This window comes from Microcebus murinus, chromosome 2 (genome assembly GCF_040939455.1).
Source record: "Microcebus murinus isolate Inina chromosome 2, M.murinus_Inina_mat1.0, whole genome shotgun sequence".
NCBI classification, from domain to species: domain Eukaryota; kingdom Metazoa; phylum Chordata; class Mammalia; order Primates; family Cheirogaleidae; genus Microcebus; species Microcebus murinus.
The window spans coordinates 35465940-35493904 of record NC_134105.1 but is presented as its reverse complement, the minus strand read 5'-3'; the positions used below and the strand labels follow the sequence as shown (position 1 = coordinate 35493904).

General features: G+C 40.5%; 1 protein-coding gene across 2 annotated transcripts in view; it reads left to right on the top strand.

Moving 5' to 3' along the window:
• Positions 1–17214, top strand: part of STIL (STIL centriolar assembly protein) — a 50442-nt gene extending 33228 nt beyond the window's left edge. Inside the window, exons 14-18 of one of the 2 annotated variants that reach the window (XM_012776119.3) lie at positions 2388–2553; positions 4816–5047; positions 10722–10947; positions 12267–12517; positions 14978–17214. In XM_012776119.3, the coding sequence (XP_012631573.2) occupies positions 2388–2553; positions 4816–5047; positions 10722–10947; positions 12267–12517; positions 14978–15767 (1665 nt within the window). In that variant the 3' untranslated portion in view covers positions 15768–17214. The remainder of the gene's footprint in view (positions 1–2387; positions 2554–4815; positions 5048–10721; positions 10948–12266; positions 12518–14977) is intronic. The other variant, XM_020289559.2, reaches the window with a different exon arrangement.
• The last annotated feature ends 10751 nt before the right edge of the window (positions 17215–27965 follow it).

Below are 27965 nucleotides of genomic sequence, written 5' to 3'. Positions count from 1 at the left end.
AAAATACATTTATTTTTTGAGATAGAGTCTCACTGTTAACTAGGCTATAGTGCAGTGACATCATCACAGCTCACTGGAACCTCAAACTCCTGGGCTCACGCAGTCCTCCCGCCTCAGCCTCCCAAGTAGCTGGGACTGCAGGTGCACATGACCACACCTGGCTAATTTTTCTGTTTTTTGTACAGATAGTGTCTCGATATGTTGTTCAAGCTGGTCTCAAAGTCTTGGGCTAAAATGATCCTCCTGCCTCAGCTTCCCAAAGTGCTAGGATTGCAGGTGTGATCCACCACCCCCAGCCTTTAAAACAAACTAACTCAATAATTTTAGGCCCTGAATGTGTATAAGTCTCTTATTGAGTATTTCCTATGTGATCTCTCTAAACTACACTTTTCTCATCTATAAAATAGGAGAGATGATTGGTATTATATGTAGATTTGAAGGTTAATTCAAATATATTTATATAGTATACATTATATTCAGTTATATTTAATATATATATAAATTGCTTAGTTAGGACCTGGCTGTGAAAATAAGCACTCAACAAATTACAAGCATTTTATTTATATGTTTTAATACTTAAAACAACCTTAATTTTAGATAATATGAAGCTCATAGTGGTTAATAACTTTTCCAAAAGATAGCCAAGTAGGATTTAAACTTATAGCTACATGATACCAAAGCCCTGGCTCCAAACCACTATAAATACATGTGCTATTTTATATTATTATTAATACATTTTATATTTCTACTGACCTTAATAATTTATTGATAATATTTACTTTCCTATATTAATAAGGTTAATCCACTAAAATTAAGTAGATTAATTGAACACAGTAGTGATATTTATAGGAAACTAGAAAACCACAGTGTTTACAAAGGGAAGCTCTTCTACTTCTAGGTATATGCCCAAGAAAAATGAAAAAATATGTCCACACAAAAGTCTGTATATAAATGATCATAGCAGCATTATTCATAATAGCTAAAAGTGGAAACAACCTAAATGTCTGTCAACTGATGAATGGATAAAAACAATGTGACATACCCATATAATGGAATATTATTCAGTAATCAAAAGTAATAAAGTATTAATAAATGCTCCAACATGGTTGAACCTTGAAAACATGCTAAGTGAGACAGGAGGATAGGTACAAGGCCACAATATAGTTCTATTTATGTGAAATGTTGAGAATAGCCAAATCTATAGAGATAGAAAGTGTATTAGTGGTGGCCGGAGTCTGTGGAGAAGGCCAATGGGAAATGACTGCTAATGGGTGCAAAGATTTCTGGAGGAGTTAATAAAAATGTTCTGGAATTAGATAGTGATAATATTTGCTAACATGTGAACATATTAAAAACCACTGAATTGTATGATTTCATGGTATGTAAATTAAATCTCAATTTAAAAAGGAATAAGGAGCTCTCTGGGAGGCCGAGGCGGGCGGATTGCTTGAGGTCAGGAGTTCAAAACCAGCCTGAGCAAGAGCGAGACCCCGTCTCTACTATAAATAGAAAGAAACTAATTGGCCAACTAATATATATAGAAAAAATTAGCCGGGCATGGTGGCTCATGCCTGTAGTCCCAGCTACTCGGGAGACTGAGACAGAAGGATCGCTTGAGCCCAGGAGTTTGAGGTTGCTGTGAGCTAGGCTGACGCCATGGCACTCACTCTAGCCTGGGCAACAAAGCGAGACTCTGTCTCAAAAAAAATAAAAAGGAATAAGGGAGGTTTTTAGAGTTTGTGCCTCAGCTTTGCTGCTTGTTAGTTATATGACCTGGACAAATACCTTAACTTTTCATTACCTCAAGTTTTCTTATCTATAAAATAAGCTTAATAATAGTAGCACACTCTTCATAGGTTGTTTTAAAAATTATATGTAAAAGCTAATAGCATAGTGTCTTACAAACAAGAAGCACTCCGTAAGTATTGTTAGTATTTCCAGTTTCAGCATGCCAAATGTGGACAATTTTGATTAACCTTTCTAAGAAAAATCTTGTGTAAAATGTTCAGTATTTGGTACATGGAGTCAGAGTATACCTTCAGTCTAAATTTTGGTTTTTAAGTGCAATAGAAATAAAATGTTGGTTTGAAGTATTAATTATTCAGACTTTTCTATATGAGTGTCAGTTTATAAATACTAATCTAAACATCTATATGTTTCACTTTTCAGTTTATATTAATACTTAAAGTGCTTCTTAATAACCACTGATAATGCCTTTGTACAATGAATAAGTTTTATGGTATGATCTAATTGAAATGTGAGAAAATAGAGTTAAAATTTTGTCAGTTTTTTATAACTGGAGCATTTTGTATTTCATTATTAAACTCTGCTGCCAATTTTGTTGATTACTTCACTGTTGGTTTAAAGTATGTTTTTAATTGATACAGATTCAGCGTTTATTAGAAGCACAATCTCTGAATCCCTGTTCCCCTAAGACAACCGGTGTTGAAGACACAGTGCAAGCTGCAAGACAAATGGAGTTAGTTTCCATGGAAGCACAGTCTTCCCCTGGCTTGCACATGAAAAAAAGTGTAAGCATTGCTGTGAGCACAGGTAATTTCATTTTTTAATTATTTTTAAAAGTGCTTTTTATATCTGATTTTTAAATTTTTACATTGAGATTGGTACACAGTACAATAGAACCAAAACCGAGGTGATGAGAGTATTACTTAAGTCTTTGTATAATTTTACAAACTACACCTGAAAAACGTATGAAATCATACAACATGATGCATTGTTTGGTTTTGCTACTTTTCTAGCTGGACCCAATTCTAATAGGCTGGATCAGGGAAGGTTTCATCTATGCATTGTTGTTGAGTCTTAATCATGAAGGGTATGTAGGATTTCAGTAGGTGGAGTTGAAGGGATGAGAGAACAGAATGGGTAGAGAAAATAATATGGGCTCAGTGAGAAAACATACAGCTTTAAGTTATAGTTTTGGTGGTGATAAGAATGAAGAGAAAGGGTCACATAGGGTGTTGCTAAGATTTCAGAACTATTTGGATGTCGCAGTTGGGGAAGATTGAGGACTGAAAAGTTACTCCAGCTAAATGCAATGTGGTATCCTGGAATGGATCCTGGAACAGATAAAGGACATTATTGGAAAAATCGATGAAGTACCCATATAAAGCTTGGAGTTTAGTTAATAGTAATATATTATGTTGGTTTCTTGATTTTGATGAATAATATATTGGTAGTGTAAGATATTAACATAAGGGGAAACTGGATGAGGGTATGTGGGAACCCTAATATGTTTGTGTAAATCTAGAATTATTCCAAAATTAAGTTTATTAAAGATAAAAATAAAAGGTACTCTAGAATTTTAAGCCTGGATGATAGGGAGAATGGAAGTGGCATTAAGCACAGAGAGACAAATTAGAGAAGCAGAGGAGAGAGGATGAAATCAGTCTAAGTATCTATTGAGATTTAGCTACTTATGAAAACGTGGATAGAAATACTCAAATATCAGAAGAATAGGAGTGTTTATGGGTTGATGATGTAGACAGACAGATGTAGAAGTGATAGATTTGATGATTTGATTCTGGAGAATACAAAGAGAGAAAATTAGGAAGCTAGAGTGCTGTGGTGTCAGCCTAGCTCACAGCAATCTCAAACTCCTGGGCTCAAGCGATCCTTCTTGCTTCAGCTTCCCAAGTAGCTGGGACTACAGGTGCACGCCACCATGCCCAGGTAGTTTTTTTATTTTTAGTAGAGACAGGATCTTCCTCTTGCTCAGGCTGGTCTTGAAGCGATCCTCCTGCTACGGCCTGCCAGAGTGCTAGGATTACAGGTGTGAGCCACCATGCCAGGCCACTGCTTTACATTTTAAAAATGAGTGACCTAGAGCTTGTGGTATACAAGCTAAGTGTGTGTTGCACAGTTCTAGCAATACATACAAACTATTTTACTATCCCTCAGTTCCTGTTTCAGATTGCAAAGAACCTAAATGGCCTAGTTTGGATTAGGTTTTAATCCTTGGCTCAATGGTAAGGGAGTTAAGAAACACATAATAGGGGCATATCTGATAGAGTCCCACCTTTGTAGATTGCAGGGGTGATAATTCCCAGGAAAGTGTGAGTGTATGTGTGTTTGAGTGTGTAAGATAAAGGATTTTGTGAATATTGGAAGCTAAGTTAACATACCAAAAACGCAGCGTCCTCCTATGTCCTCTTGTATTTATTCTTATGAGTATTGGAAAAGATATAACAAGCTCATAAAATCTATGCTTTCACAGAAATGATGAGGCTTAGTACAAATAGAATTAATTTAAAGAAAAACAGTAAGCAAATAATATTATGTACAGATAGCTCTGAAAATATAGGTAAGTGGGGAACATTTGATTTTTAAATACTTTGCCTGATATTGCATATGTTTGATGCATCCCTAATACACTCTACCCTGGGGAGCCTATATTTATTAAAAGGATTTGTTCTGTAAAATTTGGATTCGATCAAAAGGCTGCATTCAAAGATCCAGAAGGCCACATGTGGCCCCAAGGCTGCAGGTTCCCCCACCCCTTTCTGGCCCACAAATCGTATTCAGAACCTTAATATGCAAAGCAGATCATTTCAGAGCTACTCCTCTTGAAGAGGCAGGGCACAGAAGGTCCCCTTTCCCTTTGCCCCACCCAAGTGTTCTGTCTTCTGCCTTTCACTTACTTCTTTGTGGCATTTCTAAGGAAATATAATCAGATAACAGTTCTAGATAATTGTGTTAAAATAATATAGCTATTCTTAACAAAGGTTTGTCATGAATTTTATTTTTCTAGTTCAGTATTTGTTTCAGTATCTGTTTGTTAAATCATTTAACCTCCAGGTGCTAGTTTGTTTTGGAATGCACCAAATGATGATCAAGAGCCTGACTCTCGGCTGAAGCAAGATGACACCAAGATTTCTAGTGAGGATATGAATTTTTCTGTTGATATTAATAATGAAGTCCCAAGTCCTCCAGATAGTGCATCTTCATTAAAAGCAGTTGATATTCCCAGTTTTGAAGAGAGCAACATTGCTGTGGAAGAAGAATTTAATCAACCACTTTCTGTATCCAAGTAAGGTCTCTTTGATTCAATATTTCATTCTACTTTTTTAAATTTTTTTTATTTTTATTTATTTTTATTTTTTTTTGAGACAGAGTCTCGCTTGTTGCCCAGGCTAGAGTGAGTGCCATGGCATCAGCCTAGCTCACAGCAACCTCAAACTCCTGGGCTCAAGCAATCCTTCTGCCTCAGCCTCCCGAGTAGCTGGGACTACAGGCATGCACCACCATACCCGGCTAATTTTATATATATATATATTAGTTGGCCAATTAATTTATTTCTATTTATAGTAGAGACAGGGTCTTGCTCTTGCTCAGGCTGGTTTCGAACTCCTGACCTCGAGCAATCCACCCGCCTCAGCCTCCCAGAGTGCTAGGATTACAGGCTTGAGCCACCGCGCCCGGCCTAAATTTTATTTTTAACTCACAAAAGATAATTGTGTATATTTATAGGATACAATGTGATGTTTTGATATGTGTTTACAATGTGTAGTGATTAAATCAGACTCATTAACAAATCCATCAGCTTACATACTTAACTTTTTTGTGGTGAAAACTTAAAATCTACTCTTTCAGCAATTTCGAAATATATAATGCATTGTTATTTATTGTAATTGCCATTATGTGCATTTTTTTTCTTTTTAAATTCTAATGTTCTTTTGGTCTTCTAACTTTGAAACTATTTGTTTTCTATATAGTTTTTCTTAGGTGTCTTACTTGATATGGTTTCTATGTAACTCACAACTCTGAGCCTTCTAGGACCATCTCAGATGTTAGTCATTGGATACGTTAATAATCTCACTGAATCAGAACATCTTAAGAAAACTTCAAAAATACATATGCGTAGGTCTCACCCTAGAGTTTCTGATACTAGGTTCTACATAGAGATGGTGCCCAGAATTCTAACGTTTTTAAAGATTCCCCATATTGCAATTATATATAAAAGGGTCTTTATTTTTGAGAGATACAACCTGAATATATACAGAGGAAATATTATTTGAGATTTGCTTCAAATGAATCTAGTGGGAGAGTGAAATGTCTAGGGGTATAAATGAAGTAAGATTGACTATGAGTTGGTAATTTGAAAGTGATTTTATGTGGTGGTTTGTTAAACAATTCTCTGTTGTGTTTGAAATTTTGCATTATGAAATTTTTTTAAATAAGGATTCCAAAGTAATTCAGATCCTCAGCAAATTTAGAAACATTCTTTGAGCTTACTGGTATGTGCTACCACAGAACTATACATAAGCGATCAAACAGTAGCTTAGTTAAAGCCCTTAACTTTATGAAATTTAACCACATGAGCAACAAATAATATAATTTCATATAGTGACAACTGCTCTTAAAAAATAAACTTGGGTGATCAAGTGGAATGTAACTGGGCCAGTAGCCTGGGAGTGAGGTGATATCTTAAGTACATGAGTGAAGGAAGCCATCTCTGAAGGAGTGACATTTGAGCAGTGACCTGAATAATGGGAAGCAGTTAGTCATGAGAATATCAGGGAAGCAGTGTTCCAGGTGGAAGAAGTGGTGAGTGTAAAGACCCTGAGATATGCATAAACTTGACAGTCCCAGAAACAAGCAGGGAAGTCTGTATGACTGGCCACAGTAACTGAGAAGGATGATATAGGATATGAGGTCAGAGATACAGGCAGGAGCCAAATTATGTGCAGCTTTATAGGATGTAGAAGAGAGTTTTTAAATTTATTCCAAGTTCATTAAAGCCAGTGTAGGATTTTAGACAGTAGAGTGGTATGATCTGGTTTTCATTTTTTGAAGACCATTCTCATTTTGTGAAGAACTGAAAGGTGTTAAGAGTGGAAGTTGGGGTAATGGTTAATAGACTAACGACCAAGTAAGATGAAGGTGCCTTGGATTTGTGGTGGAATTGATGAAAGGGATCAGGTATAGGATAAATTTTTAAGGTAAAAGAATAATGTAGGTATAAAATGCCTCAGGTTAATATCACATGAAACAGTTTAAAGAGGTGAACTTGGCAGTGAGGTAGAATGGAGCAGGCAGTGGGTTATTTTTTTTATTATTATTATAAGTCTTGTGATAGTATTTGACATTTTAAATTATTCTGATTACAATAATGATTAAAACAAGCATGTCCGCGGTGGCTCACGCCTGTAATCCTAGCACTCTGGGAGGCCTAGGCAGGTGGATTGCTCAAGGTCAGGAGTTCGAAACCAGCCTGAGCAAGAGTGAGGCCCTGTCTCTACTATTAATAGAAAGAAATTAATTGGACAACTAATATACATAGAAAAAATTAGCCAGGCATGATGGCGCATGCCTGTAGTCCCAGCTACTTGGGAGGCTGAGGCAGAAGGATTGCTTGAGCTTAGGAGTTTGAGGTTGTTGTGAGCTAGGCTGACGCCACAGCACTCACTCTAGCCTGGGCAAAAAAGTGAGACTCTGTCTCAAAACAAAACAAAAAACAAGCAAGTCTTTTTGGAAAACTACAGAAAAGGCTAGGTCCCTATGATCCTAGCACTTTGAGATGCTATGGTGGGAGGACCACTTGAGCTCAGGAATTCGAGACTAACCTGGGCAATAGCAAGACCCTGTCTCTATAAATAAAAATTTTTAAAAATTAGTCGGGCATGGTGGCATGTACCTATAATCCCAGCTACTAGAGAAGCAGAGGCAGGAGGATCACTTGAGCCCAGGAGTTGGAGCCTGCAGTGAGCTGTGAAGATGCCATTGCACTGTAGCCCAGGCAACAGAGTGAGACCCTGTCTCAAAAAAAAGAAAAGAAAGGAAAACTACAGTATAGTATGTTTAGATCATATAAGTCAATTAAATGATCGTACGTACCATAGTACATCTTTTCTTATTGAAAAATCTTTTGTGTACATTAGATTGAGTTCCTACAGGTTAGGGATCATATTCAGTTCTATATCTTTAGAACTTCTCCCAGTGTCTGATTCCCCATATTAGCTTCTTTATAAATGTTCACTGATAAAAAGAGCAATTTGGGGTGAGCCCCAAACCAGGTACACAGTTTATTTGGAATAATTATAGAAACAAGACAAAGGTTATCCTTATTTATCCTCCTTAGCTTAATTCTATAAATTATAGACTACCTTCTAGAATTATGTGGGTTTTCAAGTTAAAGCCTTAAAAGTCACCAATCTGTTTTGTCTGTTTTTGTTTGTTTTTTGAGACAGAGTCTCGCTCTGTTGCCCTGGGTAGAGTGCAGTGGTGTCAGCTTACTGCAACCTCCAGCTCCTGGGCTCAAGTGATCCTCTTGCCTTAGCCTTCTGAGTAGCTGGGACTACAGGTACACACCACTGGCCTGGCTAATTTTTTCTACTTTTGATAGAGTAAAGTTCTCACTCTTGCTCAGGCTAGTCTTGAACTCCTGACCTCAAGCAATCCTTTCACCTTGGCCTCCCAGAGTGCTAGGATTACAGGCATGAGCCACCTCGCCTGGCCTCTGTTGTGGTTTTTAACTTCAGAAACAGATCTGAATTAATTGATAGAATGAAGTTAATTGCTTTTTCAGAACAATTAATCAGCTCTATTGATTCCAGCACATAACTGGATGTAAATCGAATCTTTGTTCAACATAATGTATTGATTTGGATTAAATATCTCCAGTGTTGTCCATGGTGGTTTTGGTGCTTCTCTAGGATCCTTCCCAAACATTTGGTCTGGTAGATGCTGTGGTCCCCACTGCTGAGTATCCCTAGATGACATCTAGCTACCTCGGCTCCCAGTCTCCCTTGGATGTTTTGCTGGATCAGTCTTTCTGATGTCACAGCAGTCTGTGAAAGATAAATTTATTTGCCTTGCAGTTTAATTGGTTATTGACTGCCTTTTCTCAGTGGTGAGTAGTGTGGTATGTGGTATTTACAGAGGCTTTCCTTTAAAATGATCCTTATTTTTCTTTAAAAGTCATGCATTGGACATAATACTTGGCATATTAGAATCGTCCTTTAAAATTTTGTTTTAATCTTAAATCTTTTGAGGTTTGAAATCTTTAATGTTTTGTTTCTGCTCTTCTCTTTTTTTCAGTTTTTGCTTTTTCTTGCTAGGTTAGACACCAAGGCAGATACTTGAAAATCCTTGAGGCTGGGCACGATGGCTCACACCTAGAATCCTAGCACTCTGGAAAGCCGTGATGGGAGTATTGCTTGAGCTCAGGAGTTCAAGACTAACCTGAGCAAGAGTGAGACCCTGTCTCTACCAAAAAGAAAGGAAAAAAAAACTCAGCCGAACATTGCGCAGGGCATGCCTATAGTCTGTAGTCTCAGCTACCCAGGAGGCTGAGGCAGAAGGATCACTTGAGCCCAGGAGTTTGAGGTTGCTGTGAGCTAAGCTAATGCCACAGCATTCACTCTAGCCTGGGCAGCAAAGCGAGACTCTGTCTCAAAAAAAAAAAAAAAAAAAATTATAAATGAAAATACTCTAGCCAGGCTGGGCCAGTGGGTTACACCTATAATCCCAGCATTTTGGGAGGCCAGAGTAGGAGGATTGCCTGAGCTCAGGAGTTCAAGACCAGCCTGAGCAAAAGCGAGACTCCCCCTGCTCTATTCCTACCTGAGAAAGAGTGAGAGGTCAGCTCTACAAAAATAGAAAAATTAGCCAAGCATGGTGGTGCAAACCTGTAGTCTCAGCTATTCAGGAAACTGAGGCAGGAGGATCACTTGAGCCTAGGAGTCTTAGGTTGCAGTGAGCTATGTTGATGCCATTGCATTCTAGCTCAGGCAAAAAAAATCTAGCCAATCAACAAATATACCACACCATCTCATGTAGTCATCACTTCATCCATTTTATGATTATGGTGAGAACACTCAACATCCCTGCTTACAACATTTCTCAAGAATTATATCATCATTAACTGTGATCACCATGCTATACCATAGATCTCTTGAACTTATTCCTCCTATCTAATTATAAATATGTATTCTTTGACCAACATCTCCCCCCACCCTAATTACCCCAGCCTCTGGTAACCACCATTCTGCTCTGTCTCTCTGTGACATCAACTTTTTTAGATAACTGCATATGAGTAAAGTCCTAACAGTATTTGTGTTTCTGTGCCTGGCTTATGTCATTAAATGTTCTCCAGTTCCATCCATGTTGTCACAAAGGACAAGATTTCCTTTTTTATGGCTGAATAGTATTTCATTGTGTATATTACATATGTGTGTGTGTGTGTGTATACACACACACACATATCACATTTTCTTTATCTATTTATCGTTTGATGGACACTTAAGTTGATTCCCTATCTTGGCTATTATGAATAGTGCTTCAATAAACAGGAGTACAGATATCTCTTCAACACACTTATTTCATTTCTTTTGGATATATACTCGGTAGTTGGATTGCTGGATCATATGGTAGTTCATGTTTTAATTTTTTGAGGAACCTCCATACTGTTTTCCATAATGGTTATACTACTTTACATTTCCACCAACAGTGTATAAAGGTTCCCTTTTCTTCACTATTTTAAAATTTGAAGTAAACAAATAAGATAACTTAGAAAGGTAATATGGTTAGTTTATGTGCAGCCTGTCAAGAAGGGGTATTATAGCATTGCTAAGAGCTGATAACCTCCTCTAGGGATGGATGCTGCTTAAGTCTTATTGCTTTCTTCCAGAGTTACTACATTTCAAATATATGTTAAAGGTACCTTGATGATTAACTCTTACATTATATATCCTTTCAAACAGCTCTTCTCCAGTTGTGAGAAAAGAAGGTGATGTACCTGTATTCTTTCCAAATGGCCTTCTGGCAGAGAATGTAAGCATGTGCTTACAGACAGGACCAACAGAGGGTGCCAGTAACAACTCTGAAACATCAGGGGAACCAAAAATTGAGCAAGTAATGCAAGAGCAAGTAATGCAACCCTTGCCTCATCAACCATCAGATAACCAGAAAATTTACCAGGATTTATTGGTAAGAAAATGTAGACCGTTTCATCTTTCTGACATTATTACTTAGTACAGGTTATACTCATTAAGCTTTTCCTGGATTTAAACCAATTGAGACCTTGAGATAAAAAGATTTTTGCCTAATTAACAATATATCATTTATTTCTTTGAGCTTTTCATAAATTATGATAATCTAAATTCAGTAAATTATTATAAACATGCCAGTCATCAATTACTTAACAAAAAAGGGAGGTTTATTTAAAAAATATGTGTTGATATTTTGCCAAATTCAAACTAAAATTTGTATCTGAAAAAAATAAGCAAGGGTTTGTAGGACATTTGAAAATTAGAAAGTAGTGGGATATTTATGATCATATTTACTGATTTCAGTTCAAGTGAGCAGATGTTAATCAAATACTTAGCTTAGTCTAAGAAAATGGACTAAATAATAAGTAGATAATATAAAGATGAATGTGACAATCTGCCCTTGAGAGCCTGGGGGAAACAGTAGCACATTGGCACTAGTAACAAACAGTAATACAGGTTAAGAAGAGGGTAAAGCAAAGGGAGCACAGAATAAAGAGGTAATTCTGGTTGGAGGAACTAATCTTGGAACACTTAGAATGTGATCTGGGACTTAAGAGTTGAAAGAACCCTGGCCATCACTTCCATCCAATTTGTAGACTTTGGAACATTTAATTTCTCCATTTGTAATTGAAGAATAATTAAATACACTTCTTAGGATCCTGTGTGTTTACCAGTGAACATATTTGTTGTTTGCCTGCTATGACCTATACTGGTGCTAGCAGCTTGTATGTTCAGGGAATGAAATATGCTTTAATGTCAGGAAGGCAGAGATAGTATCATAAGTCATTCTTGTTTTTAGAAAGAGAGAAAAGAAAGGAGCCTATTTCTGGAAGTAATGTAAATTAAAGGTCTAGTTTTTATATGAATAACTCTGAAACATACTATCATTTGTCAAATGAAAGTGTAATTTCAAATGAAAGTGTAATGAAGTGTAATTTTGTTTATAAAGAATTTAGCCTAAAATCCTTGAAAACACTTGGATTATTACTCAAGTGATTTTAAGTATGTTGGTTTTAAAATGAACAGATTCTGAACAAACATTCTGTTTCTTCTAGGGTCTGATGAAGTCATTCATTAAGATGGACTTCTTTTATAAAAACCCTATAACACTTGCAGATGTACTTGATACTTTGTAGAATTTGACAAGATGATAATATTTTGCTTTTCCGTGGCCTTGCTTATGATATTATTTAAGATCTTATCCTAAGATTTTTAATAGTGGTATTTTAGATGTATTATTTTTTGCTTTTTAATCAGGGTCAAGTGAACCACCTATTAAATAATTCCTCCAAAGAAACTGAGCAGCCATCTACCAAAGCAGTAATTATCAGCCACGAATATACCAGAACCCACAATGTTTACAATACAAAGAAAAAAAAGCATGATTCAGGACTGGTGGACAAAGATTGTGTTCTTAATGCAACCCTTAAGCAACTAAGAAGCCTTGGAGTAAAAATTGATTCTCCCACTAAAGTGAAAAAAAATGCACATAAAGTGGACCATGCCAGGTAACTTTAAATAACTTGTTTTAAAAGATGAATAAATTTTACATGTATTACAGCAGTGTCATGAGGAAAGATATATTTGTGCCTCAATTACTTCTGTTACATACATAAGTAATTTGAAAGAGATTGTGAGATAATTCCTAGGTAGAGATGCCAGCAAAATATTTCAGGAGTCTTGTGGAAAGAGAAAGGAGTTATACTTGACAGTGTCTGAAAAGTCTTCCTGGTGGTAAGAGGGTCTATGCCAGCTACTGGGTGTGTAGTTATACAGTTATCTATACAGGAAAAGCATTAGCTGGGTGTAGTGGGGCATGCCTGTGGTCTTAGCTACTTGGGAGGCTGAGGCAAGAGGATCAGTTGAGTCCAGGACTCTAAGGCCACAGTGAGCTATGGTTGTGCTACTGCACTCCAGCCTGGGTGACAGAGCAAGACCCTATCTGTAAAAAAAATTTTTAAATAAAATAAAAAGCAAAAACATATTTTCTAGGAGTGTGTCCAGTTGGTCATGTCTGTCCAGATTTCTCTCCATCAAAGATGACCTTAACTCATACATATAAAAACAGGCAAAGTAGAAAAGGACTATATATTAAGAAGGTATGGCCAGGCACAGTGGCTCACGCCTCTAATCCACTCTAGGAGGCTGAGGCAAGAGGATCACTCAAGGTCAGAAGTTCGAAACCAGCCTGAACAAGAGCGAGATACCGTCTTTTTGACTAAAAAAATAGAAAGGAATTAATTGGCCAGCTAAAAATATATAGAAAAAATTAGCTGGGCATGGTGGCGCGTTCCTGTAGTCCAGCTATTTGGGAGGCTGAGGCAGAAGGATTGCTTGAGCCCAGGAGTTTGAGGTTGCTGTGAGCTAGGCTGACGCCACGGCACTCTAGTCCAGGCAACAGAGTAAGACTGTCTAAAAAAAAAAAAATAGAAGGTATTATTATCTTATTATCACCATGAATAAAAGAATAATATCTAGATAACTTGGTAGTATCTCTTTCATTTTATTAAAACAGTCTCCAAAGCATTAAGTACCAAGAAGGTTAGGGGAGAATTCCAAGGTAGTTATAAAGATCAGCATTATTGAGCACACTGTTGTTCCATTGATTGGGGATGACATCACTGGTTTCAGGAAATACTAATGGTTTCAAATAGCTTCTTCCAAATTTTAGGTGCTATGACAATGAAAACACCTGATAGTTATTTGGATTTTGTGGGGCTATGGATGCAAGCAGTGGCTGGCACATAAAAACAGCTGGGTTTCTTCATGGTATGATGTAGAAAGCCATAGCATATTCTTTGACTAGAATATAATGTTTACCACAACAAATGCAGAAAGGAGTCTGATAGCAAAACACAAGTTGCTGAATAACAGTACAGTGAAACAGTGGTTACAGAGCCCCAGAGAATAATACAGATGCAGGTTTCAGTCTTGGCTTACCACTTATTAGCTGTTAAACTTTAAGAAATTAGTTCACGTCTCTACTCAATTTTCTCAACTGAAAATAAAGATAATAATAGTTCCTAATTGTTTCTTCATTCAGCAAATATTTGCTGAGTGCCTACTATGTTCTAGGCACCGAGGATACTGCAGTGAGGGAAAAAACAGATAAAAATCTCTGCCCTCATTGGCTTTTGTGAGGGAGGTAGACCATAAATGTGTGTTAAATATATAGATAGCAGTAAGTGCTGAGGAGAAAACAAAAGTAGGGCAGGGGGAATATAATGAGTTGAAGTGGAGAATAGGGTTAAAAAATATTTTAACCCTGAGAAAGGTTACTGTGAGGAATATATGTGAATAACACATGTTAAACATGTAGCAGAGTGCTGGCACACATAAGGCCTCAGTAAGAATAGCAACTGTTATGATTATATATGTGATATAAAGAAAAAGGCAAGTCAGTTGAGATAACACTAACCAAAGTGAACTGAAGATTATATCTAATGAAAAAAGTTTGTGTACAAGCCCATATCCAGAGACTGGTTGATGTTTTTTGTTCATTATAAATGGAATCTCTTCAACTATGAACAATTTAATTTTCTGAGCTATTTACCAAAGCTTGTGTTTAGTTTTATTTATATGTTTTACTTTACTTTGAACGTTAGCTGATCTCTCCCTGTGTTTGGGGTTAATAGATGTAAATCAAGTGACTCACAGTGATATTGAATGACTCTTCCATTTGGGGCCTTGTATTTGATTTTTAAAACTGAATGATGTATAGATTTAGGAAAATGAATTTGTATTCCACTTTAAATCTGGGAATCATGGATTACCTTCTAGGTTGTTATATTTTTCCCTTGAGTGTGTATCTGGATCATTAAGGCTTATATCTGAGTACTCAGATGAAAAGTACCATGAATTTAAAGCTGAAGACCTTTTGTTATTTTATAGAATGGAACACATTTAGAATGACACTATTTAGTACTCAAAATAAGGTAAATAATGGTTTACTACTTTGTGTCTTTTAGTGTGTTGGCATGCATCAGCCCAGAAGCAGTGATTTCTGGATTAAACTACATGTCATATGCTAATGTTGGCATGAGTGGCTTAAGCCCCAATGGTGTGGATTTGAGCATGGAAGCAAATGCTATAGCTCTGAAATATTTAAATGAGCATCAGCTGTCACAGTTGTCTCTCACTCGATCAAACCAAAACAACTGTGACTCATCTTTTAGCCTTCTACATATTAATACAGACAGAAGCACAATGGGGCTTAGTTTAATTTCACCCAACAACATGTCATTTGCGACCAAAACATATATGAAGAGATATGGACTCATACAAAGCAGTGACAATAGTGAAGATGAAGAGGAGCCTTCCAACAACGCAGATAGCAAGAATGAACATTTACTGAATGAAAACCTTACATCCACACCTGAACAACTTGGTCATCAGAAAGAGCCTTCTGGGAATGCCTGTGAAATAATTAATTGTTACAACTGTGAATCCATGGGCGTCCACACAGATATGCCAGTATTGAGAAATATTACAAATGAAATTGTGCAGCCAAAAGCAACACAGCCATTGAATGAAAACCCAGCTTTCTTATTAAAAAGCCGTAAGCCAAGTCCTGTAATGAACCTCCGAACTGGGAAAGCAGAGTTTACTCAACATCCTGAGAAGGAAAATAAAAGGGACATTCCAGTTTTTCCTGAAAATTTGCAACCTTCTGAAACTTTAAAGCAAATGAATAGCATGAATTCAGTAGGCACCTTTTTAGATATAAAGCGTCTCAGACAGTTGCCAAAATTATTTTAAACCTTTAAGTCCCTGTCCTTCCAATATAAAGACAGGGTGTCTCCTGAAGATACTTAGGGAAACCAGAGCCTTTTGGTGATTTGGGGATTCCTAATCATTCCAAGAGTCAGTCTCTTTCTTGGTAGCAGCTGATTGCAAAGAGCTGAACCAAGTGACTTGATTATCTATAAAGATGGCTGGCTAGTGGGAGGATTAAGTTCTCGTTCAAATGGAGCTATTCAGCATCACTGAAAATTTTAGGAAAAACAAACCTTGAGATCAGTTATTTCAACAAATTTAGGAAAACATATACTACCCAAATCTGAATCTGTACTGCTGTTTTATACTGTACATTTTAAGAAGTCCATTTTCCTAGCATGTTACATCTCTGCATCTATCCTGTATCACTAAAAGAACACGAAGTTATCATGACCCTGACTAAATTAGCAAAATCAACCCTCCTTGAGTTTAAGGAGAAAGTTATTTTTTTTTAATGACTTAAGATGTTTTATATAAGAAGTATATTTCCTCTTAAGATGCATATTTATTCTGGAAATACAAGTTTTGCAGTGTGGTGGGTTAATATTAATGTAATATCTTCAGTATGTAGCACTAGCTATCACAGAATAAGAAAATCACTGAGAGTGTGTTTTATAACCTTTATTTTTCAAGTGTCTTAATATTTTTAATAGAACTTAATAAAAATGGCTAGATTGACTGTTTTCCTTTGTTCTCTGCTATGGTTTGTTCTTCCCCACTTTTTAAAAAACTTTCAGATTCCCCAAAAGTTACCAAAATAATACAGAGAGCTCAAGTATACTCTTCTACCTGTGTCCCCTGATGATAACATCTTATGGTAATCATAGTAAATTATCAAAACCAAGTACCTGACATTGGCCAGGCACAGTGGCTCATGCCTGTAATCTCAGGTACTCAAGATCCATTTCCAAACCAGCTATGGTTTTCTGAGACAATAACCTGTTAAAACAATTTATAGTTAGCAAGTGCAAGTGTAGTAATATGGCGGCTCACTACTGTTCCCCACTGGAGCCATGACTATTTAGTGCATCCTTCCCAACATCATTTGCTCTCTGAAGTTAAAATTAAGACTTGAATGGCAATGGTGATGTCTTTCCCTGTGTTTCCAGGAGCATCTTTTGAGGCTTAGTTATTTTAATAAATAGCATAAAAATCTACTTACACATTTTACTGAAGTAAATTTAAGTAATGGAATTGTTGATGTCACTTTTCAGTGTGTTCAGTTTAACTTTAGCCCTCAGTATTTCACCCCAAAGTGAGTGTGGTTACAATTTATATTGACACTATTAAAAAAACAGTGTTAATGAATTAACTGATAATCTCATCAATTACTTTTATCACTGAGAACCCTGCAATGTCTGTAACAAACAAGAAGCTATTTGAACAATAAAAACAGCCTGAGGCTTTTTAGGCAAAACCTAATTTGATTTTGTTTTATCACACCCAATTGAAGGCCACATCTAATTAAGGATAAGATATTCAGTTTTGGAGACACTGAATTTAGACTGCATAGTGATTCAAAAAAACATATCTCTTTCTACTAAATATGTGCCAAGAAGGACCATACTGAAGCCTACTCTAGAAAGTTCTCTAAGAAGAGTGTTTTACTATGGGATGTTATTTGGCAAATCAGTTGCTATGATAGACATCTTTTAGGCATCTTTAGAAAAGGCATATTTCTGATGGAACAACTTGTGTGGAAGCATGGAGCTATGAATATGGATAGCATTAGAGGAGAGGGTTTGGGGCAGGGAACCAAAGATAGCAAAGAGAAAATACACAAGTAGAAAAAACACTAAATTAGGAGTCAGCAACAATTGGGTTTCTGTGGTCACTCTGTCCCAAACTCTGTGACAATGGGCAATTTTTAATTTTTTTAATTTTCCCAATTTTTGAGGTGAAGGGGTTATTCCCAAATGTCTCTGACATGCTCTGATTGTGTGAAATGATGATGCTGAAATCGGGTGTGAGCAGTGGTTTGAAAGTCCAGAGGAAGGAAAGGCTTCCTGCAAGACAGTGTTGAAGATGGGCCTTGAAAGATTTCGAAGGATTTCCACAGGCAGAGGTCAGGAAAAGATTTGCCTACTTTTTATAATGTTTAATATATTTCACAATTTAAAAGGAAAAAGGGAATACAGTTTTCCCCATGAAAATGTTGAATAATACCTGTTTGAAGGGGTACCAATATGACTCCAGTTCCGAATTACGCATTCCCTGTTTTTAAGTAGCTCAGGTCTGTGAAAGAAAAACATAAAAACCACAGAAAGGCGCTTTAGGAGGAAGCCTGGGTGATGCTTCCTATCTCTTTCTCTCTGCACCCCAAACCGGAACTGTCTGGGTCGCAGAGAACATCCTCAGAGGAAATCCTGCTTTTCCCACTTCCTGGTGGGAGGCTGAACTCCAGGAAAAGGATGGATTTGAGGAGAGCTCTGTGTCCTGCCTATTCACGGGAGGTCCTGGGGCTGCAAGGAGGGGGAGGGGCTAATTAAAAACAGTGGCAAAGATGACATCATGTATCCAAGGATGTCAGAGCTGCCGGGCCCTCAGAAATCACTTGGTCCTTATACACAGGTGGACACTGGGGCCCAAAGAAGAGATGGGACTTGATCAAGTTCACACAGTGTAGTAAGCACAGAGCTGGGGACTGGAACCCCGGACTCTAGCCTCCCAGACCATACTATCATATGCCATGGCATTTGAGTCAAAAAGTTAGCTATGGAGCAATCAAACCCAGGGCCTCTTTATTCCCAGGGGAAAAAAGGCAGTATGCACACACAAACATACCTTCCAGCCTTCTTACCTTTGCTCACATTGCTCCCTTTGTTATTAAACTCTCCACAGGTTCAAAGCCCTGTGTACCCTTTAAAGCCCAGCTTAAATGCTACCTCTCCACATCCCCTCCTCATCCTGCAGGAAATCTTCCTGGAATCCTCATGTGCAAGTGATACTTTCCTTCTTTGACTTCCTTAGGCCTTTCTCTGGTAATTTCCTTGTTCTCTTACAGAATTCATTACAACCAGCTTATGTGTTGGTTTATGTGTACGGGCGGCTGGGAGCTTCTCAAGGGCAAGGACCAAGGGTGATCCCCTTGTCCACTAAGAGCCACATGGAAAAGATCTGCTGAATGTCCCGCCACGTCAGGGGCCTTGAACTAGACTCAGGTCCATAGCAAAGAGAAGGCACTGTTAGGCCCTGCCATTGTAGATATGTATTCATGTGTGCACGGACATATGTGCAGAATCCGTATCCATCTTAACATCAGAGTCCTACTCAGTATCACATTTAGAGCTCACAGTAGCCCTTCCAGGTAAACAGAAGCAAACATGCAGATTCACATGCAGCACCCAGATGCACTCACAGAGAATTGGGACAAATGCAGATGAAAAGACCTTCAAGTGACAAAGTCCTGGGTCAGAACGGTGAAATGAGGATGAGATTGAGGGAAGATGAGATCTTTTTGAAGACCAGAAACTTCCTGCTGCAGGACCACTACTGTTGGCTAGCTACCTCGTAGATAAATGGGATCATAGGGAAAGCACTAATACATATGTCCCCTCATCGAATCATAACAACTTGGTGAAGCAATTATAATAGTTAACCTTTACTGAACGTGCCTGCTATGTTCCAAGTCTGTTACATTTGTTAACTTATTTCTCACAACTGTATGAGGTAGATAGTGTAATTCCCTATTTTATAGAGTAGAAAATAGGAACAGAGAGATTAGGTAACTTGCCTCAAGTTCCCACAGCCAATAGGAGGATTCAAATCCCGGTAATCTGGCTCTGGAACCCATGTTCTTTTTTTTTTTTTTTTTTTTTTTGAGACAGAGTCTCACTGTGTTGCCCAGGCTAGAGTGAGTGCCGCGGCATCAGCCTAGCTCACAGCAACCTCAAACTCCTGGGCTCAAGCAATCCTACTGCCTCAGCCTCCCGAGTAGCTGGGACTACAGGCATGTGCCACCATGCTCGGCTAATTTTTTCTATATAAGTTGGCCAATTAATTTCTATTTATAGTAGAGACGGGGGTCTCACTCTTGCTCAGGCTGGTTTCGAACTCCTGACCTTGAGCAATCCACCTGCCTCAGCCTCCCAGAGTGCTAGGATTACAGGCATGAGCCACCGCGCCTGGCCAGGAACCCACGTTCTTAACCTGAGCATCAGGTTGGAGTTAGCCCTATGAGGAAATGGAGATCCATGTGTTAAGTAATGGGCCCAAAGTCACAGAGGTGAAGTAAGTGGTGAAGTCAGGATTTGAACTCAAGTCTGTTTGGCTTCAGAGCCCAAATCCTCTCTTCCTTCTTTTTCTCCTTCTCCCTTGGGAGCACAGAGTTAAAGTAAGCATGTGCTCAATTCCCTAAAACTCATGTTCCCACCTTAATGAGGTGATACCAGGTCTTAGACTTGGGTTGGAAGGGAGCAGATTCATGCACCATACAGAGCTAGGTCACTCCTGATGTGCGACTTGCTCCAAACCTCCAAAACCACCCTGGAGAGCCCTCACCGTGACTCTCCAAGCCCCCTGCTTGCCCTCCCTTCTCCACCCAGAACAAGGACTATCTGTGGAGATAGGGACAGAGTCAGTCTACTCAGCCCCCACCCCCATCAAGGCCTGCATTTCCTGGGCCACCCCAGGAAGGGGCTGAGACTCACAGCTTATGTAATCGTGGAACCATTTATCTCCTCATGAGGGCCACACAGGATGCACTTTCCCATTTCTCTGGGGCTGGTTTCTAGGACCAGGAGGGCTAGCCAGTTGTGCTTCCTCCAAGTTCATGGCCCAGGTTCCTGATGGGTGGTTTCCCTCTACCTCAATTTCTTTTCTGGCTGTCTCTCTTAATTTTTCAGCATACATTTGCAGTGCTCCTAATTCTTCCTCTGCGATATGCCCAGATATAGACAAACCATAGACATGGTCCTTGTCTTTGAGGGTCTGTGGGGTACACAGACACCCAGATAAGTGTGGTTGGCACCATATTAGGGGGATGTCTAAGGCACAAAGGACAAAGAACTGGAGGAAAGCACTTCTGCTCTGCCAGGAGTCTCAGGGCAGCCAAACCCCTTGGCTCCCGCTGGCTGGAGGAAGTTCACTTGGTGTTCACCCTCCCCCGTCCTCCTGCCACCCAGTGAAGTAGGGCCCAATTCCCCAAGGGCCTGGGGAAAGCAAGATAATAGTGGGGAAACCTGGGAGAAGCAAAATGCCCACCCATGTGCTGCCAAAGGCCTGAGCTTATGCACATGATTTCATTCAATTCCTTTCCATTTTCCCAAGCCTGTAGTAGACACATGCCCCGGTTCCCTGAGGGCAGCTCAGATGGGCTCTTAAGTTCTCTCAGATCCCCCAGCAGCCATCGCAGGCCCGCACTACTGCTCAACAGGTGTTTTGTTTGTTTGTTTTTCTTTGAGACAGAGTCTTACTTTGTTGCCAGGCCTAGAGTGAGTGCCCTGTGTCAGCCTAGCTCACAGCAACCTCAAACTCCTGGGCTCAAGCGATCCTCTGGCCTCAGCCTCCTGAGTAGCTGGAACTACAGGCATGCGCCACCATGCCCGGCTAATTTTTTCTATATATTTTTAGCTGTCCAAGTAATTTCTATTTTTAGTAGAGACGGAGTCTCACTCTTGCTCAGGCTGGTTATGAACTCCTGACCTTTAGCGATCCTCCTGCCTTGGCCTCCCAGAGTGCTAGGATTACAGGGTGAGGCACCGTGCCTGGCCTGACAGGTATTTGTTTAAAGTAAACAAAGAAGCGGGGGCTATGCCCATTGTAGCGATTAGGATCCTGAGTTCCAGAGGGGGTGATTGATGGCCCTCCCCAGCAGCTTTTAGTAACAGAGTTGGGAAAGAACCCGAATTTCTTAACCTCCTGCAGGGCATGCTATCCAAGAAAGGGTAGTGTGTCTTATTCATCTCTGTCATCCAGGCACCTAGGATATTGTCTGGCACACACTAGGTACTTAATAAATGTGGAATGAAATGAATGAGTGAGTGAAGCTGGGTAAATGTGTGTTTTGCATACTCCTGGCCTAACATTCTCATCTCCCCAAAGCCCCTTTGTATAACTTGAGCCACAATCTCACTGAGCATCTCACTGTCCTCAGGTGTGCCCTCCACTTCCCACCACTGGGCCTTTGCACTGGCTGCTGCCCTTTCCTGCTATCTGCCCCTGTTATTCACAGTCCAAAGCAGGTGCTCCACTTTTATAAAGTTCTTTCTGGTCCTTCCCAGCCAGGATAACCACAGCATACACACAGACACACACAGACACACACCCCGCCTCTGCTGGGTTCCCAAAGCACTTTGTACACCCTTCTCCAGTAGAGCTTGTATTAAGCTGCACTGTAATTCTTTGCGTCTGTCTCTGTCTCCTTCATGTTAGTATCCCTAGGCCTGATTACAGAGCCTGGTGTGGAGGAGAAGGTCATAATAAGAAATAACACCTTCTTTATTAAATGTGGCTAGGCACTGTTCTAAGCCCTTTATATATGTCTTGTAATCTTTCCAACAACTCTGTGAATCGTGTTATTTTTACCCCTATTTTAGAGCTGAGGAGCCGGAGGCACAGAGAAGCAACGTGACTTTCTCAGCATCATCAGCTACTAAGTAGTGAAGGCGGAACTCTAGCCCAGGATGGCCTGCCAATCAAACATGTGCTCTTAATTAGCTATTAATTAGGCTCTGTCCTGTGGGGTGGGGTCTGGGCTGGGTGGAGGAGAGGTCTCGTGCCACAGCTTTTCCTCCTGACTCAGAGCTTCTGACAGGGTCCAATAGGCCTAATTCCCTGCCTCCATTTTACTGAGCCCGTGCAGCTCCTGAATGGTGCCTTTCAAAACTTCCTCCTTCTCTTTCCACCCCACTCTTTATTGTCCCTTCTCCCCCATCCCATATAGCTGACAGACCAGCTTATAACCCTCTAACAGCTCCAACCTATGAGGAATGTGACAACAGAATCGGGACACCTTGTTTCTGTGCCCAGCTGGAGTTCTCATCGAGAACCTGAGCAGGGACCAAACAAGAGGAAGGAGGCAAAGATGACAGATGGATTAAAGACAGAGACAGAGACATGGTCAGAGTCAGGAAAGAAAAGCAGACTCAGAGAGAGAAGGAGAAAGAAAGAGAGAGAGGAAGAGAGAGTGTGCTTGAGATAGAGATGGCAGAGTGAAAGAGATGACAAGAGATAAAAGGGAGAAAGATCTTGTGTTTATCCCACCCCATCTCTATTACATATAGGGAAAGTGAGGGTCAGAGGAAGAACTGACCCTACTTCCTGGCAGATGTGTCTGACACTTTTCCAAACACCATCAATTCAATCCCCAGATCTTTCCTTATGCGTCGTGTGCCCGGCCCTGAGCAGCGTGAGTTACACTGTCATGGAGGGTTCCAGAATGTGCTAATCAGGACAAGAGGTGACAGGAGTGCAGGTAGGGCAGGATTGATCAGAGAAGGTTTCCTGGAGGAGGTAGGATTGAAAGAGTGCCACAAAGAATGTTTGTAGTCAACTTTATTGAGGCAAGATTTACATGCTTTAACATGTACCTATTTTAGTGTACAGTTCACTGAGTTTTGACAAATGCTTATACTCATATAACCACCACCACAATCAAGATATAGAAGATCTCCTCTACCCAGCCTCTTGTGTCATGTGTCATGTCACTTCTACCATCACCCCTGATCTGAACTCTGCAATTATAAATTAGCTTTGCCTATTCTAGAGTCTCATATAAATGGAACTATACACGATATACTGTTTTGTGTCTGGCCTCTCTCACTGAGCATAATGTTTTTGAAATTTTTTTAATATTCTTGAATGTATGAGTAATTCATTTCTTTTTTATTGTTGAGTAGTATTCTATTGCATGAATGTAATACAATTTGTTTATCCATTCACCTGTTGATGGACATTTGAATTGTTTGTAGTTTTTTGCTATTATAAATAAAGCTGCTATGAATATTTATGTACAAGTGTTCTTGTGGATATATAATTTTCAATTCTCTCAGGAAGTATGTTTATAAACTGCAAATTTATAAGGAACTGCCAAAGAGTTCTCCAAAGTGGTTGAGTAATTTTTGCATTCCCTTCAACAATGTAGGAGAATTCTAGTTGATCCACATCCCCACAAAGACTTGGTATTGTCAGGTCTTTAAATTTTAATCATTTTAGTGGATTTGTCATGGTATCTTGTTTAGGTTTTTTTTTTTTTTTTTGAGACGGGAGTCTCACTCTGTTGCCCTGGCTAGAGTGCTGTGGCATCAGCCTAGCTCACAGCTACCTCACATTCCTGGGCTCAAGCGATCCACCTGCCTCAGCCTCCCAAACAGCTAGGACTACAGGCATGCACCACCATGCCTGGCTATTTTTTTCTATATATTTTTAATTGGCCAATTGATTTCTTTCTATTTTTTTTAGTAGAGATGGGTCTTACTCTTGCTCAGGTTGGTTTCAAACTCCTGACCTTGAGTGATCCACCTGCCTCGGCCTCCCAGAGTGCTCGGCTTCCTAGAATACTAGGATTATAGGGGTGAGCTACCACACCCGGCCTCATTTAGGTTTTAATTTGCATTTCTCTAACCCAGAGTCTTGCTCTCTCCTGGGCTAGAGTGCAGCGGCATCATCATAATTCACTATAACTTCAAACTCCTAGGCTCAAGCGATCCTCCTGGGTCAGCCTCCCAAGTAGCTGGGACTACAGATGTGCTTCACCATGCCTGGCTAATTTTTCTATTTTTTGTAGAGACAAGGTCTTACTCTTGCTCAGGCTGGTCTTGAACTCTTGACCTCAAGCAATCCTCCTGCCTTGGCCTTCCAAAGTGCTAGGATTACAGGCATGAGCCACCGTGCCTACCTATATCTGTTTATCTTCTTTAAGGTCGCAAAAGATTTAAACCACATGAAAGTAGCTTTGGTTTCTGCATGCTTTTGGAAGAAGCATGAGTTAGAGAAAAGGAAATGGCTTTGAAACATTAGAAAGCACAATGCTTTCTTAATACACTCAATTGTTTTACTTCAGCCTTTGCTACAGATGGGGGTTGTAAACTAGAGCTGTGGTTCTCAAATTTTTCATATGCATCAGGAATCACCTAGAAAATGGATTGCTGGGCCTTACCCTCAGAGTTTCTGATTTATTAATAGTAGGCCTGGTGTGGGACCTAAGAATGTGTGTTCCTAACAGACTCTCAGGTGACACTGACTGTCCACTTTGAGAATGACTGAATTGGAGTCCCTTGCATCCCTGAGAACTCCAATGGCAGTGCCGGGGTTGGAAGCACAGAGAGGACTCTGGGCTCGGTATTCTTGAGGCCTGCTTACTGATGGGGCAAGGGTCCTTCCAGGGCAAGAAACAGAGGCAAAAATGGAGAGAATAGTCATTTGGAAGTGGAAGGGAGAAATAATTACATCTCCTCAAATTGAAGATTTTATCATTAAAGATAATCCTCATACAAACAGTATGCTGTATGGACAACTATCACCTCACTTCTAAGATGAGGAAAGTGAAACTCAGATCAAGTAACTTGCCTAGAATCACACAGCTGAACTGGTAAGTCGGGGAGCAGGGACAGGAGCTCAGGTCTGCCCAGCTACTGCACTTGGTCTGCTGCTGTGGCAGCACCCTGGCCTCATGCTTCTGCCACTTCCCAGCCAGGTGTTCTCTGCAAGTTGCTCAACCTCTCTGTGCTGCCTACAAAATGGAATAGTCCTACCTCACTGAGCTGTAAGTCTTAACTGAATTAATATTTATGAATTGTCTAGAACAGTACCTGGCACATAGAAACTGCAATATAAATTTGTTGAAAATAAACCCGGCTGCCCTTCAGAGTGCACACATGGCATCCCTCGTCCAGAGAACACGCTCAGAGTAGAAAGCTCAGAATAGCACAGGGCAGGCCGAAACACTTGAAAAATTTTTAAAGCCTCCCTTTGGGGTTTAGACAGAACCCTGCCTTTGGTGATGCTGTGGGTGCAGGGGACGACAGCCTCAGTGGCCCCAAGCCATGCTGGCTCTTCTCCCCGCCCCTTGCGCTTGCGCTACAGCCTCCCCTCCTCCTTGCCATCCCCACCCCGCCGGCCCTGGGTTTCCTGCCCGACTGAGGCCCCAGTTTGGGGCGGGTGGAGGAGGGGTGGCATTTCCTGGCAGGGCCGCCGGCCGTGTCACTAACTCATGGACGCTTGGACAAAGCGCTGACCGACAGGCACCAGATGCTATTTTGGGCGGCGCCCCGCTTAGCGCGCAGTTTCCGTTTTTCCACTGACAGGTCGGAAACAGGGGAGAGGGAGAGTGTAGACGTCACACACCCCCAACCCTCAGAAGACGCTTGGGGGTAATGTCCAGGCGGCTGCTAGGCTGTTAAAATCTGGAGCTTGGCGGAGAGCGTATGTGTGGAGTTGGGGGATGGTGGCGGTCACCTTCTGCCCAGCAGACGGAAGCCTTTGCAGTATGGTAGGGTTGACCAAAGTCCCAAAGCCTTTCCAACTGCCCTCTATTCCTTATGTTTTTTTTTAGAGACAGGTCTTGCTCTGTCACTCAGGCTAGAGTGCAATGGAACAATCATAGCTCCCTGCACCTCAAACTCCGTGGCTCAAGCGATCCTCCTGCCTCAGCCATCTGAATAGCTGGGACTACAGGTGTGTGCCATAATGCCCAGCTAATTTTTCTATTTTATTGTAGAGACGGGGGTCTTGCTCTTGTTCAGGCTGGTCTCCAACTCCTGGCCTCAAGCAATCCTCTGGCCTTGGCCTCCCAAAGTGCTAGGATTATAGGCATGAGCCACCTTGCCTGGCCCAAACCAAGTTTTATATACTAAATATGTATCATCTTCATCTTCCTCTTGTCACCTCTTCTGCCACCACGGTAGTCCAACCTCTAACCCCCTCCCCGGGACCACTGCATTGGCTCCAGAACTAGTCGCCCAGCGTCCTTCTTACCCCCATGCACCCTTAGTCCACAATGCTGCCAACGAGCTTTTTAGAAATGCAAATCTTATCCCATATAAGATACTATGCCCACCCTCAAATCAAACAAAATCGTTCCAAAAAATTCTTTACGTCATCCACAAGCTTGCACCAGCCACATTGGACGCTTTTCTGTTCCTTTCATGAGCCTACGGCCCTTCTGCTTCAACCCTTGGCCCAGCTGCTTCCTCAGCCCACCTGGAAGGTTCTGGATGCTCACTCTTCTCTCTGTCCCTCAAATTCCACTCTTAAATCTCAGTCCAGGCCCCATTTTCTCAGGGAAGCATTCCCCACCTGGGATTTCCTATATGGGAATGGCTAGACTCTTTTTCTAGGGGCTCAGAGACATGAAATGATTTGCCCAAGGGTCCCACAGCCTAAGAGTGGCAGAGCTAGGTTTCAAACTGAAAATTACATGGGTCCACCCTATTAAGTGATGCCACCAAGCAAAGGTGAGGGGGAATTGGGCTCTTTTTCTCAGAACATGAGTAGCTCTTCTACCATGGGATTCTGCAACAGTTACGGGCATCCACGTGGCAGTCTGACTTCCATCAGAGAGCACAAGAGGACCAGAGGGCAAAGGCAACACTGAATTAGCTGTATCTTCTCAGAGAGTCGCCCTGATGACCAAAGAGGAGCCAGAACCCAGACTGGGGCCACACTCTGCGCTCAGTCATTGCCTAGGACTCAGTCTGTGACCAAACTAGGGACTTTCCCCCTGTTCACAGGCTCAAAACCAGAGATACTGGAAGGACAAAGCGGCCTGGCATGATGGGTAGAGTTGTGGACTTGGACACCGGAGTTTGGATCTTGGCTTTTTCTCTGGGTCACTGTAAATTCTGGCCAGGTCACATTTCACTGTGCCTCAATTTCCTTCTCTATGATGACAGCCAGAACGCCCATGCAAGTGTGTATGATGTTCCAGGCCATGGGCTGGGGGAAGTCCATACATGATCCCTCTCACTACTACCTTTTTTTTTTTTTTTTTTTTGGGGACCCATCTGCAGGATATCACTACTACCTTTTAAAGGTCATTGTATTTAATTCTCACAACTCTGTAAGGTAGGTATTATCTCCTCGTTTTACAGATGAACTGAGGTCCGGACCTAACGTGAGTACAATTTAAGCCTGTGAGTTTTCTACTCCGCCATGAAAGAATGAACCCAGATACTCTCCATGGGCTGAACCCCAGTCACCCAGATGGCACTGGACAGATCTTGGTCCCTGCAGGAGTTGAGT